This window comes from Otolemur garnettii, unplaced genomic scaffold, assembly GCF_000181295.1.
Source record: "Otolemur garnettii isolate 467f Iridium unplaced genomic scaffold, OtoGar3 scaffold00014, whole genome shotgun sequence".
NCBI classification, from domain to species: domain Eukaryota; kingdom Metazoa; phylum Chordata; class Mammalia; order Primates; family Galagidae; genus Otolemur; species Otolemur garnettii.
The window spans coordinates 24,391,620-24,411,330 of record NW_003852409.1 but is presented as its reverse complement, the minus strand read 5'-3'; the positions used below and the strand labels follow the sequence as shown (position 1 = coordinate 24,411,330).

General features: G+C 43.5%; 1 protein-coding gene across 4 annotated transcripts in view; it reads left to right on the top strand.

The window, feature by feature from the left end:
- The window catches only part of LOC100961603 (N-acetyllactosaminide alpha-1,3-galactosyltransferase), a 79,833-nt gene extending 61,118 nt beyond the window's left edge, over positions 1-18,715 (top strand). For all 4 annotated transcript variants that reach the window (XM_023510616.1, XM_003785264.2, XM_023510615.1 and 1 more), the window contains exons 4-7: positions 4,892-4,957; positions 5,461-5,577; positions 12,452-12,589; positions 16,366-18,715. In XM_023510616.1, the coding sequence (XP_023366384.1) occupies positions 4,892-4,957; positions 5,461-5,577; positions 12,452-12,589; positions 16,366-17,059 (1,015 nt within the window). In that variant the 3' untranslated portion in view covers positions 17,060-18,715. The remainder of the gene's footprint in view (positions 1-4,891; positions 4,958-5,460; positions 5,578-12,451; positions 12,590-16,365) is intronic.
- Positions 18,716-19,711: the final 996 nt, after the last annotated feature.

The following is a 19,711-nucleotide window of genomic DNA, read 5'->3' as shown; positions in this document are numbered from 1 at the left end:
ATTGTTGTTTGGCGGGCCCAGGCTGGATTCAAACCCGCCACCTTAGGTGTATGTGGCTGGTGCCTTAGCCACTTGAGCCACAGGCGCTAAGCCCATTTGGTAAAATATTTAAAATATTAGCTGTGAGTTTGTCATAGATAGCTTCAATCAGTTTAAGAAATGTCCAAAAGATGGCTTGTGAGTTTGTTGATGCACTCTCTTTCTGTTTTTTGGATGTAGGCATCCAAAATGATAAATTTTTCTCTCAGGGCTGCTTTTGCTGTTTCACACAGGTTTTGGTAGCTGTTCATTGTTATTTTGTTCAAGGAAGTTAAGAATTTCTTCTTTTATTTTTTCCTGCACCCAACTGTCATTCAGCATAAGGTTGTTTAATTTCCATGCCTTTGTGTGGGGTTGAATGTTTTTGTTGGAGTTGGAGTTTCACTTTTAATGCCTTGTGGTCTGAGAAGATATAAGGTAAAATTTCAATTCTTTTGATTCTGGTGAGGTTCGTTTTGTGTCCTAGGGTATGATCAATTTTGGAGAATGTTCCATGGAATGATGAGAAGAATGTATATTCTTTAGCTTTGGGATGTAATGTTCTATATATGTCTATCAAGCACAGTTTTTCTAGAGTCTCATTTAAGTTCCTTATATCTTTGTTTAATTTCTGTTTAAAGGATCTGTCCAGCTCTATAAGAGGAGTGTTAAAATCCCTTATTATTATGGTATTATGGGTTATCATATTGCTCAGACTAATTAAGATCTGTTTCAAGAATCTGGGAGCATTTAAGTTGGGTGCATAAATATTTAGAATTGAAATGTCTTCTTGTTGTATTTTTCCCTTGACCAGTATGGAAGTGTCCATCTTTGTATTTTTGAGTTTAGTTGCTTTAAATCCACTTGTATCTGAAAATAAGATTGCAAGCCCTCTTTTCTTCTGAATTGTTTGCCTGAAAAATTGTCTTCCAATTCTCAACTGAGTTTTAATTTGTCTTTTGAGACTAGGTGTGTTTCCTGCAGATAGCAAATGGATGGCTTGTGTTTTTTAATCCAATCAGCCACTCTATGCCTCTTCAGTGGGGAATTCAAGCCATTAACATTTATTGAGATAATTGCTAAGTGTGGTAGTGTTCTGTTCATCTTATTTTGTGAAAGTCCGTTGCTTAGTTTTATCTTTTGCATCATTGTGGAAGCTAGGCTCTATCCTTTAATTTCTGGGTGCTTACTTTGCTGGTGGTCCATTGTGATGGTCAGTGCATAGAACAGGTTGAAGTATTTCCTGTAGAACTGGTCTTGTTGTGGCAAATTTCCTCAATGTTTGTATAGCAGTAAAAGATTTGATTTCTCTGTCAATTTTAAAGCTTAGCTTAGCAGGATATAGAATTCTGGGCTGGAAATTGTTTTGCTTAAGTAGATTAAAGGTAGGTGACCATTGTCTTCTGGCTTGGAAAGTTTCATTAGAGAAGTCTGCAGTCACTCTGATGGATTTGCCCCCTGTAGATCAATTGGTGCTTACTCCTGGCAGCTTGCAGAATCTTTTCCTTTGTCTTGACTTTGTTCAGATTCATCACAATAGGTCTTAGAGAAGCTCTATTTGAGTTGAGGTGACCTAGGGTCCAATATCCTTCTGAAAGGAGTGTGTCAGAATCTTTGGTGATATTTGGGAAGTTTTCATTTATAGTATTCTCTAGTATGGCTTCCATTCCTCTGGGGCATTCTTCTCTCCTTCTGGGATACCTATAACTTGTATGTTTGAAGTCCCATAATTCTGTCAGTGAACGTTCTGCTTTCTCTCTCTTTTTTTCTGCCTCTTTAACTATCTGAGTTATCTCAAGAGCTTTGTCCTCTAACTCTGAGATTCTTTCTTCTGCATGGTCTAATCTGTTATTGATACTTTCTATTGCATCTTTAAGTTCCCTAATTGACTGCTTCAATTCCTTCAGCTCTGCTACATCCTTTCCATATTCTTCATATCATTCATCTCTTATTCTGTTTTTGGATTCCTTTTGGTTATTTTCCACTTTCTCAGCAATTTCCTTCATTGTTTTCATCACCTGTATTTTAAATTCCCCTTCTGTCATTTCTAACATTTCTTTGTAGGTGGAATCCTCTGCAGTAATTACCTCATGGTCCCATGGGGGAGTTGCTCTGGACTGGTTTTTCGTGTTGCCAGAATTTTTCTGCTGTTTCTTCTTCATGGGTGTTTTCTTTTATCTGTTTCCTTGTCCTAATTTTCCCTTCACTTCCTCTTGCTCTTTAAGTTATCATGCCTCTGACCTAAGGTTTTGATGAGTCCTTTTGGTATAGAACTAAAAGGATGAGAAGGGAAAAAGGATTAAAACAAAGAAAAAAGAGAGAAGAGAGGGGGTGAGTAAAAGGGAATATTGACAAACAGAAGAAAGGCACAGAAAGAGGGAGACAGGAGTAATAAAGGTGTACAGTAGGGTACTTTGACCCACCCTCTGGGGGTGCTGGGTTGGGTGGGTCCCTTGAGGTCAACAGCTCTTTGCCAGCCTGAGAAGACACAGTATCCCACCTCCACCAACTAGAGAGGTAAAACAAAAATACTATAAATCAAACCAAAACAAACAAACAGAAAACTTTACAGGATAAAATTGAGAGAAAAAACCAAATAACGTATGGGCAGCATCTATGGCTCAAAGGAATAAGGCACTGGTCCCATAAGTCAGAGGTGGTGGGTTCAAACCCAGCCCTGGCCAAAAACTGCAAAAAAGCAAAAACAAAAACCCAAATAACAGGGGCAGAAACACTAGCGAAAATGAAGTTCTTATTATTAAAGAAGGCAACAAGGGAAAATTATATTTACACTAGAAAAATGAAGAATTTAAAAAAAAAAAGAAAAATCTAGGGGGGGAAAGTTGACATTAAAAAAAAAAAGGAAAGGAAAAAAATCCAAAAACAAAGCAGTAGCTATATCTTGCTGAATATTGTCTGGGCAACAGGTGATCTTTTGAGGTATGAGATGCTTATCACAATGCTGATATAACAGCTGTATAAGATGGAGACTGGAGGCCTCTGCTGACTTCTTTGCCCTCAAGCCCCACAGAGTTGAGAACCTGATCCTTTCCTCAACCTGCTTAAAAGACACTTTAAACCATTAACCTCGGCTAAACAGAGGCTTTCCTGGGAAAGCATGTGTCACTGGGATCTCTCCTGAATTGGCTGCCCACTTACTGTGTGCCCAAACCGGCTTCAGTCTATGCCCCTGAGGGCTACAAGGCAGCTCTCCTACTGCCAAACACTGAAAGCTCCACTCTTGCCCTCTCTCAGTCCCAGCTCTTGGCACTGTTCAAAGTCACTAGATCACTTGCCCAAGGTCTTCCAGCCCAGGCCTCACTCTGTGACCCTGAGGGCAGAGCTTATAGGGCAGCTCTCCCACAGTGGCTGTGCATGGCCCACAGCTAAACAATGATAGCTCCGTTCCAGCCCAGCAGTTCAGTCTTGGACCCTGGACAATGCTTAAAGTCACCTGCAATCTTGGGTTTGGTGCCTGGAGCTCAGTGGTTATGGTGCCAGCCACATACACTGAGGCTGGTGGGTTGGAACTCAGCCTGGGCCTGCTTAAACAATGACAATTGCAACAAAAAATAGCCAGGCATTGTGGTGGGTGCCTGTAGTCCACCACTACTTGGGAGGCTGAAGCAAGAGAACTGCTTAAGCCCAAGAGTTGGAGGTTGCTGTGAGCTGTATGCCATAGCACTCTACTGAGGGTGACATAGTGAGACTCTGTGTCAAAAAAAAAAAAGGCGGCGCCTGTAGCTCAAGGAATAGGGTGCCGGCCCCATATGCTGTAAGTGGTGGGTTCAAACCCAGCCCCGGCCGGAAAAAAACCTGCAAAAAAAAAAGTCACCTGCAATCTCACCCAAGTTCTCCCAAGGTAATTCAATCAAGTGCCCAAGTCCAAAAAATAAAACAACCCACAGAGAAGGCCTTCTCTATCTGCAATTTCGCTGCTGTTGTAGGTACAGCCATGGCAGCTGCTACGGCCTCAGACCAAACAAGTGCAACCACTTGCCACTTCCCCACTGCTTTTGTCCTTCTCCTGGTGTCTAGAAGTCTCTCACTGACTTTCTGCATCCCCAAAGGGATGTTTCTGGGCAAAGCCCACAAGCCAGAGGTGTCTGGAGTCTTCTCTCCCCAACCTCACCCTGCCCCATTGCAGAGAAGTTGTTACTCGGCCACCATTTTGCTCCGAATCAGTTTTCTGAACTTTTTGTTCAGTAACCCTCAGATTTCCTGAGGCTGTTACTGCTGACCTGTGGACAACTTGATTTTTTTCTCAGGCTGACCTTTATTAGCAACCTGAATTCTGCTACTTTAGCAAAAGAGATGATTCTTGGAAATGTGCACTGGTTTTTCATTAAGACTCTAACGTATAGTCATTTCCAAATAACAAAACTCTTTTAGGTATACTGTTTCATTCGGTCTTCAAAGGTACCTTCATGGTAGGTTTACTATGATTAGCTATATTTTTCAGAGGATAAAGTGAAAATCCAGACAGGGAAAATGTCCTATCACTGTCACACAACTAGTAAGTGGCAGATCCAGGAGTCAGATTTCGGCCACCTCTCTTACCGTCTTTCCCCCTACTCCCCCTGCTCAGACTCCAGTATGAGCTTTGGTCCAGTGGCTGCCTGAGGGAGGGGAGGCAAGGAGCTTCAGCTCTGTCCTTTCGGCTACAGTACTTCACTTCTGTTTTATGAATTGGCAGTTTTAAATTTTGTTTTTGTTTTAAATGATCTCTAAAAGAGTTTGAAGATTGCCTCATTTTCTAAAAATGTGATTTTTTTCATTTCTGTTTTATGAATTGGCAGTTTTAAATGATCTCTAAAAGAGTTCGAAGATTGCCTCATTTTCTAAAAATGTTTGTGATCTTTTCATTTCTTAGGAACCCTGAAGTTGGTGACGGCAGAGCTCCGATGGGCTGGTGGTTTCCAAGCTGGTTTAATAATGGGTAATTGGACAGCAGTCTGTGTTTGCCTCCTACCCAACACTCGCGGAGAGTCCTCATAAAGTAGTTCCATGTTCCCAGTCACTCGTCTTTCTTGCTTATTGAAATCATATACAAATCTGTTTTGTGGATGGCAGTAGGATATTTAAGTTCTGTTTTGTTTTCCAGTTAACTTGAAATTTGAGGCTTGAGCTGAAGTTTAGATTGTAAGAAAGACAATCATAAACTAACATGGTATCAAGTCTCCCCCAGCCCCTGAAATAACCTAAACAATACTGAGTCATGAAATCACTAAATGAACCAGCTTGGAAGGGTGACAAGAGAGGTGGCCTCTGTAGCTTTTTATCAAGTGTGCCTTTATGAATAACATATAGTGTCTGGAGCTCGTCTCCAGCCAGTGACTTGGTGCATGTGTGCGTGATCGTCCTCAGAACACCTTTCATGAGCTCTTCACCACCAGAGACCACCTTCCTTGTCTTACCCAGCTGGCTTTCTCTTTGTACTAGGACCCACATTTACCAAGAAGAGGAAGAAGATATAGACAAAGAAAAAGGAAGCGAGAAGGAACGAAGAAAGAAGGACGACAAAGAAGAGCTTCAGCTATGGGACTGGTTTACTCCTGAGTAAGAAAAGCCTGTGGCTCCCTGTGCAGTAAATCTGTCACTTAGCGGGAGGTGGCAGAGGCAGTATAGACCAGGGGTCCTCAAACTTTTTAAACAGGGGGCCAGTGCACTGTCCCTCAGACCGTTGGAGGGCCAGACTGTGGGCCCTGGGACAAGTTAGCTGCTAAGCAGGGCAGGCAGCGGCGGCAAAAACACCAGGCGTGCCGGATAAATGTCCTAGGCGGGCTGCATGTGGCCCAAGGGCCGTAGAACATAACCTGATTTGGGAGCAGGAGTTTTAGTACATTAGACCTTTAACAATAGACTTTGGATAAGAAACTGACATCTGGCTATTTGGAATCAAATAGATCAGGCAACACAGATTCTGACAGCACTTGGCCAATGGTAGGAGATGAATCACAAAATATTGGGGCAAGAAGAGATCTAAATGGGCTACAGAGTATTGTAGAAAGGATCTGGACTCGCAGCAAAAAAAATTCTCCCTGAGGTTCAGTTAATGCAACTATAAAATGAGAGTGATAATTAAACTCTCACGAGGCCATGCTTCATTCGTTAAGCAAGTGTACTGTATACAACAAATGTTTATCGAAACTTATGATGTATTAGCTTCTGTTTCTCAGACTGCAAGTCACCAGCCATTCATGTGTTCAGAAACTAGCTTAAGGGATTGAAACAAGCTTTTTAAAAAACATTGACATAGAATAGACTATCACAGGGCATCCCATGCAGTGAGAGTAAGTATTGTTTAGTGGAATTTTTGTTTCGTGTATTGGTGTATAGGCTTATAATTTGGTTGTGATAGAAAATGTATTTCTCACTACGAATTATGGTCAAAAGCACTGTTAGGCACAGAAGACGTTAATCAACGTGGTTTTATTTAGGAAGCTCACAATCTTATAAGGGCAGTCGATGTAAAACTAATTTTTGCCAAGATTGTTAAGGAGGCGTGAATGAGCCAGGGAACTGGAAGGATATGGTTGGGGAGTGAGGAGATGGGAGCTGTCCAGGCTGACCATGAGGCCTGAGAGACTGTAATCAGGAAAGGGACTTGAGGTACAGACACAGACCTCAGAGTTAGTTAGAGAAGGTGAAGAACACGTGTATGGATTCAGGTGCCTATGGGTCATCTGGACAGAGTGTCATAGGGTGCCCATGAGCATAGCAGAGGTATATGTTGGAAGTGTGGAATGAGACTTATCAGAGTATAGATAGCCCCAGGATGTGTGGACCTGGGTGAGGACACCCAGGGTAGAACTATCTGACAGAAGCATTTAGGAGCTAGTCTCAAAAGATGCAGGAAGAGTATTCAGGGTTAGAAGGAGGATAAGGAGAGAATGGTATCTTTTCCAGCTTAAGGTGTCTTGGGCTTTGGAAAGGTTGAATATGTCCTGGCAAGTTCTCTTCTTGTTTTGGGATAGGAGATCCATAACAGTGTGGAAGGAGGGGAATTTTGGCCTCCCATTTGTCATTCTTTGAGCTCATAGACAATCGAGTAGGCATCTCTAAACCACTACCAGAAAAGTAAGGGGGAAGCACTGTTGCTTTGATAAGCCCCTTAGATGGGGAAATGAGATCCCCCAAGGGGCAGACTAGATGAGCCGGAGATGATCACCTAGTGCCCTCCTCAGGAGAGTGAGGCAGTTTTACTGTGACACTTGTGCTTTGCTAAGTGGGGCTTGGAAGGCAGGGCCAGGGATGAATTACTGGAGGTGAAGAGGGACAGACTATGGCTGTCAGCTCTCGCTCTCTTCACCCTTCCCCCTGCATGGCATCACCTCCAAATGAACGGTGAGCAGATTTTTAAAGAATATTGGTTTGAAGCAGCACCACATTTAAGTCTTCTCAGGGCACCAAAGTCTATTTCTTGCAGAAATGAATGATTGGAGGAAATGAACAAATAAAATATATTTTCTACAAACTACCTAACACATGGCAGTATATTGTGTACACATGTTATGACACTATACTGTTCACAGATGAAGCGATCTTCCACAGCGAGAGCTCTTCCTTTCCATCACGGCACATCCTCATTTTTCTCCTACTTCTCCATTCTCTTTCTCAGTCTCCTTGCAAGAGGTAGCTCCCTCTTTCCAGCCATCAGGGATTAGAGTTTCTGGGTGGTAAGTCCAGCAGCCTCTTCTCTTTTCTTTTTTACACCAGTTTCCCAAAGTGCTCTCATCCACTGTCATGACTTTCCATCCCACTGGTGAGAGAATGATTCTCATACGGATGTATCTTCAGCCCAGATGTTTCTTCTGAGCCCTGACTTGGCTCTGCCTGCGCATCTAACATCTCTGCATGTCTCACATGACCCGAGTAGATTTCTCAATCCCACCCACCCTTATTCTTTTTTATAGAGACGGAGTCTTTGTCTTTGTCACCATGCTGGCAGGTAGTGTCACAATCATGGCTCACTGCAGCCTCAAACTCCTGGGCTGAAGTGATCCTCCCACCTCAGCCTCGTCAGCTGCTGAGACTACAGGCATGTACCATTTTGTACATGCCTGGCTATTATTTGTTCATGCCTGGCTTTTTTTTTTTTTTTAGAGGTAGGGTCTCAAACTCCCAAGCTCAAGTGATCCTCCGGCCTCAGCCTCCCAAAGTGTTGCAATTACAGGCATGAGCTACCGTGCCTGGATGCCTAATCCTTATTCATCTCATTTCCCATTTTGGTAAGTGGCTCAAACCAGAGTCCAGGAGACCTAATCTACTGTCTCCTTTACAATCTAATTCATTAGTTATGTTCTGCCAATTCCTCCTCTGAAATCCCTCCCACATCATCCTCTTCTCTCCACTCTGCAGCCACCATCCCTGTTCCTGTCACCATCAGCTCTTCCCTGGATCCTAGTCACACATGCTGCCGCTTAGAAGGAGTTCAGGCAATGAGCTGTATGAATTTCACATCTTTTTTTTTTAACCTACTGTATGACTCACAGAACTTTACCACTTCCGCTAACTAGCCCTTGGGTACCACAGTGTACCCTTAAATAAATACATAAAATTAAAAAGCTGTCAATAACCTAGAGAGGTGTGTGCTTTGGTTATGGCGGCCCTTTTATTTTTCCAGAAGCTGTTGACCTATACTAGTGGAAGTGTGAATGCCGGCGTCGTGTGGTTGGTTGCTCTGTGTAGAAGGCAGCCATCTGAGCAGTTCTTTCCTGGCAACTTTTTCTCCTTTTAGAGCCCCACCTTTGTGATCTGGGGCCTCTCTGGCAGTTGACATTGTCAAAGAGTAGCTTTTGTTCATGTGTGGGCTGCTCTGTCACCCCTCTTTTTGGGGGGTTTATGGATTCTCATGACAAAGTCTCCTTGATGCAGAGGTTCATCCAGGAAATTTATCTCAGTCTCAGTCTCTCTCCCTCCCTCCGGCTCCTCCCCTGCACCTGTGTTTTCAGGCTATTGTCTGGCTTCTTAGCCAGGGGCACCAACATGTCGGAACTGTCAGTGGAATTGAATAATTAACAGCTGGTAAAAAGAACATTTTAATTTTTAATTAAACATTAATTTTTAATATTGCTACGCTTTCTTCCTGCTCGAAGGAATCTTTCCCATCAAGTAACCAAACTGAACAGCAGTTTCCTGACTAGAGGATGTGGACTGAGTGTTCTTGCAGTTGAGGAGCGTGTAGCAGGCTGACCACCTGTTAGGACTGTGAGATTCCCAAGGGCCAGGACCGGGTGTCATTTCTCTCATGTCAGTACTTAGCAAGACAACCTAGTACAGAGCAGGGACCTAGGGGAAAGGCTCGTGGAAGGACTGAAGACCCTAATCTGGCCCTTTGTGTATATTAAATGACAAAGGACTTCATTTCCCTCTTCTTTCCTCCCCCCTGCTATATTTGTAAAGTGGGGATGATGACAGCGTCCACTGCAAAGAAGGGTTGGGAAGTTTCAATGAGAGAGTGGACGTCAGGTACTTAGTTAGCCTCTGGTACATGGTAAGTAGACCAAATGCCCAGCTGATACTTAGCTGCAAGCCTTGGAAAGTGGGCTGGGTTAGCACTACAGTTGAGCCTCTGTAAGTTGATCACCCAAGGGACTGTGACAAACTGGTCAAAATATGGAGTTGGCCAACATGTACTGACAGCTACATGTGGTGTGTGTCCAGTCTGTGAAAATTAGGTCAATTTAAGGAGGTGGTCAACTATGGAGGTTCTACTGTACTGTATGAAAGAACCTCGACAGGCTAAGACTAAAACTGCAGTGAAAGGTGGCGCCCGTGGCTCAAAGGAGTAGGGCGCCGGCCCCATATGCCGGAGGTGGTGGGTTCAAACCCAGCCCCAGCCAAAATCCACACACACATAAAAAATAAATAAATAAAATAAAATAAAACTGCAGTGAATGAGGTGAGAACGTAAAGTAAGATAATTTAAGCTCAGAAACTTTGCTTTTTGAAATATTAGCTCTGGGTGTGGGTGTATTTATGGGGTTATTTTTGGTTTGAAATTCTGTTATTCAACAGAGCTGGGGGTTTTATAAAATTAAAAATGCCATGTAAGCTTCTAAAAGCAACAAAAGACCTCATCATTTCTCAGCCTGCACTGATGAAAATGCCAAAGCAGCTAAGTTGAATGGAAATACTGTTACCTTTAGATCAGGACAAACCTGGGTTTTGACCCCTCACTTTATTAGCATAGCAAGTAAGCATCCATATAGGAGTAATATAGGTAGCAGCTCAGAGCACATACTCCAGAGTCAGACTATTTCGGTTCAGATCCCAGCTTTAGCCCTTATAAGCTGTGTGACCTCAGGCAAATTACTTAACCTCTCTGTGCTATGGTTTCTTCATTGCCAAAAAGAAGAATCAGTATAGTACCTTCCTCAGAGTGTAAGCCCTACACACAGTGCCTGGCCCCATAGGAAGTGCTCGTTGTGTGTCAGTTGTCATTATCAGCAACCAGCTGTGTGGACAAATTAATGGATGAGCTTCTCTGAGCCTTGGTTCTGTTGCCTCGAGAGTGGACATAATACATCTCAGGGTTGTTGCAGAACTAAAACAAGAAAGCGTGCACCCAGTGCTTGGCATAGATGGCAGCTTCCTTTGTGTTGGAAGGAAACCGATGGCAGCCATATTCTCCATGCACCAGACGCACCTGGAGTGCTGGGGGCAGAGTCAGGTCTGAGCTTGAGACTCCAGACAAGATTGGGCAGGCCTTGAGAGCAGCCAGCCTGAGCGTGTTTCTCTGCTCTGCCATCCGGGCCAACCTGCAGCTGATTCCATGTGTACAGATTCACAGGAAGCAGGCCAGAAATAGCGCCCCAGGGCAGAGATGGGAGGGCAGAGGCAGCTCAAGAATTACAGGGTGCAGAGTTTGGTGACAAGGGACAAGAGACATAAGGAGAGTTTCTTGAGACTCCTTTTCCCTGCTGGGGATGATCCAAACATGCCCATCAGCGTCACTGTCGAAAAACCCAGCTTTGCTGATGAGTAGAGGCAGTTCTGTGAAAACCTAGCCCTCTGCCAGCTATGGAAGGGCCAGGGAAGTTCTCATTGGCTGAGATATCTGATAACCCCGCCCCCATGGCCTCACCAGGGTCACAGCTTCACAGCCAGGAGGAAGTCAGTGGTTAGGACTCTGGCCTAACACTTGCTGTTGAGTGAGGTACTCCCCCAGTGGAATACAAGGATACGCCATGCAGGGTGCTGGGCCCATAGTGGAGTTTGGATCTAAACAACCATGTGCCAGTCTCCACTTCCGGAGCAAATGGGGGTTGGAGCTGAGAGTCCATCACTCCAGCTGCCTAGAAAATCACCACATCACAGGGTTGGTTTTAAGCTGTGTCCTTGTTCTTATGTCACTTCCTGTGTTTGTGTTGGCCTGGCCAAGTCCCTTTAAAGTTCACTGAGTGTAGACAACCTACCCCCACCCCAACCCTTTTGTGTTCCAGGAAAGAGCAACATGTTCTGGGGAGAAGGTCTTTGCCACAGCCCTGTGTTGACCTTGACCTTCTTGGGCCTCTATTAGGTCCCTTTCCTTCTGAGTGCCTTTCTATCCTTGTTTGTAAAATGGGTGGTAACACCAGAATCCAATTAGCCTGGGGCCCTTTTTGGCCAACAATCAGGCTCCTATTCAGATATCCCTTTCTGGCAAAAGGAAAATTGAAAAAAATGTTTCTCTTTCAGCCTAGTATCACTCTCTCATCCCCTTGTATCAAGGAGTCTTCTTGGGCTCAGATGGCACCCACAGGGATACAATACCCAAAGATGCTGCTGGCAGCTTAGGATGGGCCTAGGAAGATAAGGAAAGGGATATAGAAGTAGGAGGAGAACCAAGAAAGCAGGAGGAGAGGAAAAGAGGGATGAGAGTATAGGTAAGATTCCCAGGGACTGGGCACAGTGGCTCATACCTGTAATCCCAGCAATTTGGGAGGCCAAGATGGGAGGATCACTTGAGCAACATAGTGAGACCCTGTCTCTTTAAAAATATAATATGTATATTAAAAAAAGAAATATAATATATAATCTATATATTAGCTGGGCATGGTGGCATGGACCTGTAGTCCCAGCTACTCGGGAGGCTGAGGCAGGAGGATCACTTGAACAGAAGTTTCAGGTTGTGATGAGCGATGATGATATCACTGCACTCTAGCCCAGGCAACAGAGCAAGACTGCATAATTTAAAAAAAAACAAAAACACTCCATCAGGGTCCCTCAAGACAGCCCTCAGAGGCACCAGCACAGAAGCCTCCTGTCCCTCACCCAGAAGATCCTACACCTGAAAATGCCCATCTCCCAGCCAAGGGCGTGGGGTTAAGCTACAGTTAGGATTCTAGGACGGTGATTATAGATCACAGCTGACCTGTTTATCCTTGGACAATCTCTGCCCTGCCTTAACAAAGCTGTTCTAACAGGGGGCTCTATGTTTTATCACCAGGAAACGCCCGGAGGTGGTGACAGTGACCAGCTGGAAGGCACCGGTTGTGTGGGAAGGCACTTACAACAGTGCTTTCTTAGAAAATTATTATGCCAAGCAGAAAATTACCGTGGGGTTGACGGTTTTTGCAATCGGAAAGTAGGTGTCACTGATAAAACGGTCGTTGACATTTTTCTGTTCCACTGCAAAATGTTTGTGAGGGAACCCCTGGACTCGGGGAGGCTGTGCATGACTTATCTGAGTTATTAGATAGGCTACTGTTTAAGAGGGATCATTTCGGTCTCCTTTCTACTGAGGCCCCAAAAGCCTGGGAGCAAAACAATAGTAGGTGAGGGGAGCCATTCCTGCCTCAAAGTGATGGTCTTGCACTGCAGGCAAAGATCCCCACTACACCCAGAGGCCAGAGTCAGCAGGAAACCCACAACCACCGGCTTCTGACCTCCATGGCTCCCTTTGGAAATTCCACAAGTGCCAACTACTAGACACTCCAGGGGGCATCATTCTTTCTGCTACACTCTCAAGGCCCTGGCCCAAGGACAAAGGGATTTACTGCAAGATTTATGTACCTAGTACAAAGTGACCTAAGCACAGTGATTTTCCACGTTGGAACACAGATGCGCAATCTTCCATGGATTCTTCGGGTCATTTCTACCTCGTGCTTCTGGAGGATTAGGCCCTGGAAGATTTAGCTGGTCAGGACTTCCTCTTCCAAAGGTTGCGTAGGTTTCTAGTTTGGGTTTCCATCTCCTTTTTCAGAGCATTTGATGGAAGAAAACCACTGCAGTCATTCTTATTTGAAAGTCCTCCATGTAATATTAGTTGTTAAATAGAACCCATTTTTTGCTTTTATGGAAAGTTTTCCAGTTTGTTTTTCCCAAAAACAAAACAGAAAATTTGTTTTGGTTTTGTCCTGTCTTCTGGGCCTTTCCACTTGTATCTCTTTTGAAAAAGCCTCGTGGAAAGTTGATTCCTTTGCCTTATACAAAGAGAGTTGAGCTTGGGCTTTGTCAAGGTAGGACCTACAAGAGAGCTCTGCGAAGATCTGATAGTCTCCAAAGATACCCTGCCCCAGCCCAGAGCCCAGGAGTCATCACTGATGCTGTCGTTAGCAATACCACTCGTGTTCCTAAATGTGCTGATCCCAGGGGCCTCCGTGGCATCTCTAATAGAGAAGGGTAACAGTGGAGTTTTTACATTTTTTTACTAGAAGAATCTGCACTGTATGGGTTGGGAGCCAATGCTCGGCTCACATAATCCTTTGGTACAAAAGGGGATAAGCCAGCCACGTTGCAGATTGATTTGATCCTGGTGTTTCCAAAAAGAACAGGATGTTGCCCACTGCCCACAATGGCTCCAGCCATCCAACTGCAGCTCTGCAGAACTAAACTATAAATTGGACATCCTGGTGAAAGCTCTGTGCTCTCAGCTCTGAGGCCAGAGAGGACTGTTTGTACTCAGCAGCAATAAATCTCTACAAGTGAATTTGGACTTTAGGAGGTGTGATGTCTGGGTTGTTTTCAAGCAACAATGCATGGAGCCAACTACTGTGCTTTAATCTCTGAACAATGTTAAACCTCACAATGACGCTCCTCTGCCCCCACCCCCACCCCCCAGTATTATGTTCCAAGATTCAGAGCACAATAGGCTTTTCTTAAAGCTCCAGAGTATTATTATCAGCCACAGCCATAACAAATTCGTATTGTTCAGGTATTTTCCCTCCTTTTAAAGAATCATTACTGTAAACACTGGATTTCCAGTTGCCAATATTAAAAGCACATTTTATTTTGGTAGCAAAGAAAAGAGATCCAAACATTAACAAAAAGTGGTAAGAAGTACCAGTCATTCTTACAAAACATCATGATTGACCAGTAGTGTGGTCAATAATTAATTTAGTCCATATTCACTGCACCTGAGTTTTAGTTTGGATGAGTTGTATTAAGCCATGTGATTTCTTTTTATTTTTCCCTGTAATCTCCATAGCATGGCTTTATAAGACAGTCTGTAATTTGGACTTGCACAAGACATCATTATAATGGTTTTCAAACGAATAGATAAATAGTTAAAATACTACTATGCACCTATTAGAACGGCTAAGATTCTGAACACTGACAACAGCAAATGCTGACAAGAATATGGAGCAACAGGAACTCTCATCCATTGCTGGTGGGCAGGCACAATGGTAACAGCCATTCTGCAAGACAATTGGGCAGTTTCTTACAAAACTAAACATATTCTTACCATTTGACCCAGCGACCATGCCCCTTGGTTAAATTAAGTTAAAAACTTAGGTCCACACAAAAATCTGTACTTCGATGTTTATAGAAGTGTTATTCATCATTGCCAACGCTTAATTGCCAAGATGTCCTTCAACAGGTAAATGAAAAAATAAACTGTGGTACAATGGAATAGTATGCAGTGCTAGGAACAAATGAGCTACCAAGCCATGAAAAGACACGGAGAAGTCTCAAATGCCTGTTACTACGTGCAAGAGGCCAGACTGAAAGTGCGGCACACTGTATGATTCTCACTCTGTGTCATTCTGGAAAATGCAGAGGCTGGAAAAGATCCGTGGCTGTGAGGGGTTGTGAGGGAAGGAAGGATGAATAAGCAGAGCACAGAGGGTTTTAGGACACGGACACTATTCTGTATGATACTATAATGCTGGATTTATGCCATTACACATTCATCGAAACCCAGAGAATGTACAACACCAAGAGCGAACCCTGATGTAAAAAATGGACTTTGGCCAATAGTGACATATCAGTGTAGGTTCATCAGCTGTAACCAACGTACCACTCGGGTTCAGGATTATCGATGGTGGGAAATGCAAGAGTGGGAGAAGAAGTTACAAAACATCATGATTGACCGGTAGTGTGGTCAATAATTAATTTAGTCCATATTCACTGCACCTGAGTTTTAGTGTGGATGAGTTGTATTAAGCCATGTGATTTATTTTTATTTTTATTCTCTATACTTATGGCTCAATTTTGCTAGAACCTCAAATTTCTTTTAAAAATGTCTTTTTGTAAGACAAAATATTGTTCAAATAAGGTTAAATCAAAGGTTGTTTACTGCAGGATTTGCCTGGATTTTATAATGATGGTGTGTAAATAATGGATTGGTATTTTGGGTAACTATTGGGAGGCTCACAGGGTGATTGTGTCACTTGAAAGGGAAGCTGTGTCCCGTAACCCTTTCTCCATATCACAGAGGAGGATAAGAGAACGTTGCTGTTTGGGCTGAATGCATCCCTGGTGGACCCAAGGGTCACACATCACTCTTATGTCTGGCCCAGTGGTAACAACAGTAGGGATATGTTGGGGTTTTTGAAGGAGGCTCAAGAACTAGTACCCTCTTTGACTGGCCAAAGTCTGAACCAATCCATAAATAAAACAAAGGGGCAAGTAAGGAAGATGGTAATAAATGTCAACTTCATTACAGTTAAAGCTAATAGGGAATGTGGCTTATATCTGTGGGTGCTGGGCCCCCTAAATACTGAACAACAGAATTGGAAAGACTTAGGCACCCAGGCACTTACCGCAATAGAACTATAGGGCTTTGGATGTGGGAACAGCGCTTGTACCTCTAAGCGTCCTGCAAGGCCCAGAGCAGTTGATTTGCTGGTATCCAGGAGCAAGAGGAGAGGAGGGACAGGGCTGTGCACGCCCAGCTACTGTTCCAAATTAGCAGTCATAAGTCATTCCTCCTCCACCACAAATGAGGGACTGAGCGGTGAACTGAAGCCCAGAGTGTTGCACTAACTAACAGGTCTCCCTGCACATGAAAACGCACATCTGGGGTAAGAAGAAATCATTCCCCTCCTTCCTCTAAAATACAGACAGCATGATTACAATAGCGTGGGGTCTCCTTCAGGAATCCCAGAAGTTCAGTGTTTCCTTTCTTCTTCGTTTCAGGTACCTTGAGTATTACTTAGAGGAGTTCATAGCCTCTGCTGACAGGTACTTCATGGTTGGCCACAGAGTCATATTTTACATCATGGTGAATAATGTCTCCAGGATGCCTCTGTTAGAGCTGGGTCCTCTGCGTTCCTTTGAAGTGTTTGAGATCAAGCCTGAGAAGAGGTGGCAGGACATCAGTATGATGCGCATGAAGATCATCGGGGAGCACATTTTGACCCACATCCAGCATGAGGTTGACTTCCTCTTCTGCATGGACGTGGACCAGGTCTTCCAAGACAATTTTGGGCTCGAGACCTTGGGCAAGTCAGTGGCTCAGCTGCAGGCCTGGTGGTACAAGGCAGATCCTAATGAATTTACCTATGAGAGGCGTGAAAAGTCCGCAGCATACATCCCATTCGGCCAGGGGGATTTTTATTACCACGCGGCTATTTTTGGAGGAACACCCATTCAGGTTCTCAATATCACTCAGGAGTGCTTTAAGGGAATCCTCCAGGACAAGAAAAATGACATAGAAGCTAATTGGCATGATGAAAGCCATCTAAATAAGTATTTCCTTGTCAACAAACCATCTAAAATCTTATCCCCAGAATACTGCTGGGATTACCAAATAGGAATGCCTTCAGATATTAAAATTGTCAAGATATCTTGGCAGACAAAAGAATATAATTTGGTTAGAAATAATGTCTGACTTCAAATTGTGCCAGTATTTTTCTCCGAAAAATAACACTTGATTTTAACTTAATAAAAAATACTAACAAAAAAGCAAGATGACAAACACATACTATTCCTCCTTGTAACTTTGAGCCTTATAATATGGGTGCGTGAAATGTATGATAATTATATGTAAATTCCCAGTGATTTCTCATCCATTCTGGGTTTGGGGGAAATACTATCAGCTGAATCAAAGAACCCATGATAGGAAAAGAAAAAGGCAGAAACTCTACATTTGCCATAAAACATGCTGGAGAAAAAGGGAAGTGTTTGGCAACAAGGTATGGTATGGGGGTGTCCCCTTGATTTCAAGTTCTTTCAGTTTTTGAGGGGTCTAAAGCAACTTGGAGTTGCTTTACAGCAGGAAAACTCTCAAGCCTCAAAAGGCTCCAACAATAGATGCTTCAGGCCATTTCTAGTTCCTGTCTTTTGCTCATTCAGGATGTTGTTTGGCTTCCTCCGTGTGAAAGATTGGGGGAAATTCCCAGTAGATAATAGTGGGGGTTCCTAACTAGAGCTCCAGGGAACCCAAAGAAGCCAGTAGGTGCTCAGTGTGGAGTGAAAACAAAGCTTCAATGTAAGTTTGCCATGATAAAGCATAGAGAGTGGAAGAAAAGAGCTGATCACTAAGGGGCAGTGCCACCCAGGTGGGACACAGGGCACATCATGGATGCAGGTACTGAATGGGAGGCAGTGGAGAGCAGGGACTTGCATGGAAGTCGCTTCGTGTTTTGTCCAAGTTGTATTCCGTCTATCAGACTCTGCGATTTGTGTCTTCAGGTCCTCGGTGAGGAGATGTAGATGGTGTCAGAAAAGGCAAAGGCCTGAAGTGGATTGGAAAGGCTTGCCCGGGATCTGTTTGCAGGACGTGGGCTTCAGCAGAGGATAGTTGATCATCAGATAGTTCCACCATTCAGCTAGTCTAAACCTCAGGGCTTCTCAGGCCATCATACCCCACCTTGGAGGGCTGATGTCAGGGAGTAGACTAGAGAAAAAGCCCTCTGTCGAGGAACCTGTTCCATTTACACTGTGGACATGTAACAGGCAGATGGACCTGACAAAAAGGTTCATTGATTTTATAATGAGGGGTAGCAATGGGGTGTCCAATTGTAACAGCTTACCATTCAAGAGAAGCTGTGAAATCCTACATATTATTGAAAGCAAGTTAATATAAAGGAAGTTAAGAGGCAACATTTACATGGTCACAAATTTTTAAATTTTGCTTGTGTTCCAATTTGGGTCATTTTTTTCATCAAGCATTTTATCTGAAAAGCCATGGTGCTGGCTTGATGTACAGTGTAATGGGCTCCTTTGATAAAAAGAAACTTGTATTTTTCTCTATCATTTCACTGTGCCTCCTACTCTTCAGTTCTTGCCAAAATATCTCACATTCAACAACAACAAAAAAAAGAAAAATGGAATGATTGGGCTTTGAAAGAGTAGCCACACATCAGTTAAGAATTTCTCTATGACTCACGTGGTTTTGGACCCCATCAGCAGTGGAGAATTTAAAGGTTTACCTCCTGAACCAAAGAAATGAGACAAGTTTAAAGAAAAGAGCTGGTGTTTGCTTTTGAGGGCATTTCTTGATTTTTTTCAGATTCACTTGAATTTCCATTCCCAGTGGATGCATTTAAGGTCTCTTCTGGGTTTTCTTAAATGTTTTATAAAAATAAAATTCGTGATTTACAATTAAATAAATTATTTTCTCAGTATGTTTGGGTTTGGCCGTGGAGTGTGCATTTTCTCCTAAAGATGTTCACAATGATCAATGATAGAATTTTAAGTTTAGACTCAGAAAAGTTCTCATGTTCTTCTGAAAGTATGTCCACGATCACAAAGAGAACGGGCTTGAGAATCTCCCACTTTTAAGTAACAAATGCTTCCGTGGAGCTTTCCAACACAAGGCACTGATAATTAACTGCCAGTGGAAGAATCATTAGGAGAACTGGCTTATCCCCGATGCTCAGGGTGGGGCACCAGGGCAGAGGAGGAAAACAATGCTATAACCAAATCTGGGAGTTGTTAATCCTGAACTCTGGGGAATATATCTGGCCAAGGGGAAAGCCTGGATTTCTAGTAGGAATATTCATAATATAAACTTTAAAGGAGACCGGGCTGATCTACGAAGATGCCTTGAATTATAACAGGACACGATTCCCTCATGGTAGATTATTACTCTCATTTTATAAATGAGGAAAGTGAGGTTCAGAAAGGTTAAACCACCTACTTAGTAAGTGGCTGAGCTGAGGTTCAAATCAAAGAAGAGCACAAGAACGGAGGTGTTAACACAGTACGTACTGAGGGCCACACGTGATTTCGTATTGCGGAGAGGGCAGCAACTAGGTATCTTTCCAGGCCTGTACCATCTCCCACTTTTTATGCATCAAACCTGCCCTCAAATGCATTAAATAAGTTAAAATGCACCATGCAAAAAACAAAAGACTAGGTTATCATCCTTTACTTTGTGGAGGGCTGCTGTAAGCACTGTGGGCGTGCACCGAGCTATTGCCGGCAGACAGTGTAGGTGGAAGGGACAACCAGGCCTCCGCCTTCCTCTCTTGGGCTTTTTCTCACTCATAACTGAAAATATCCCCTATTGAACCCCTCTAGGATTGTTAGTTCCTAA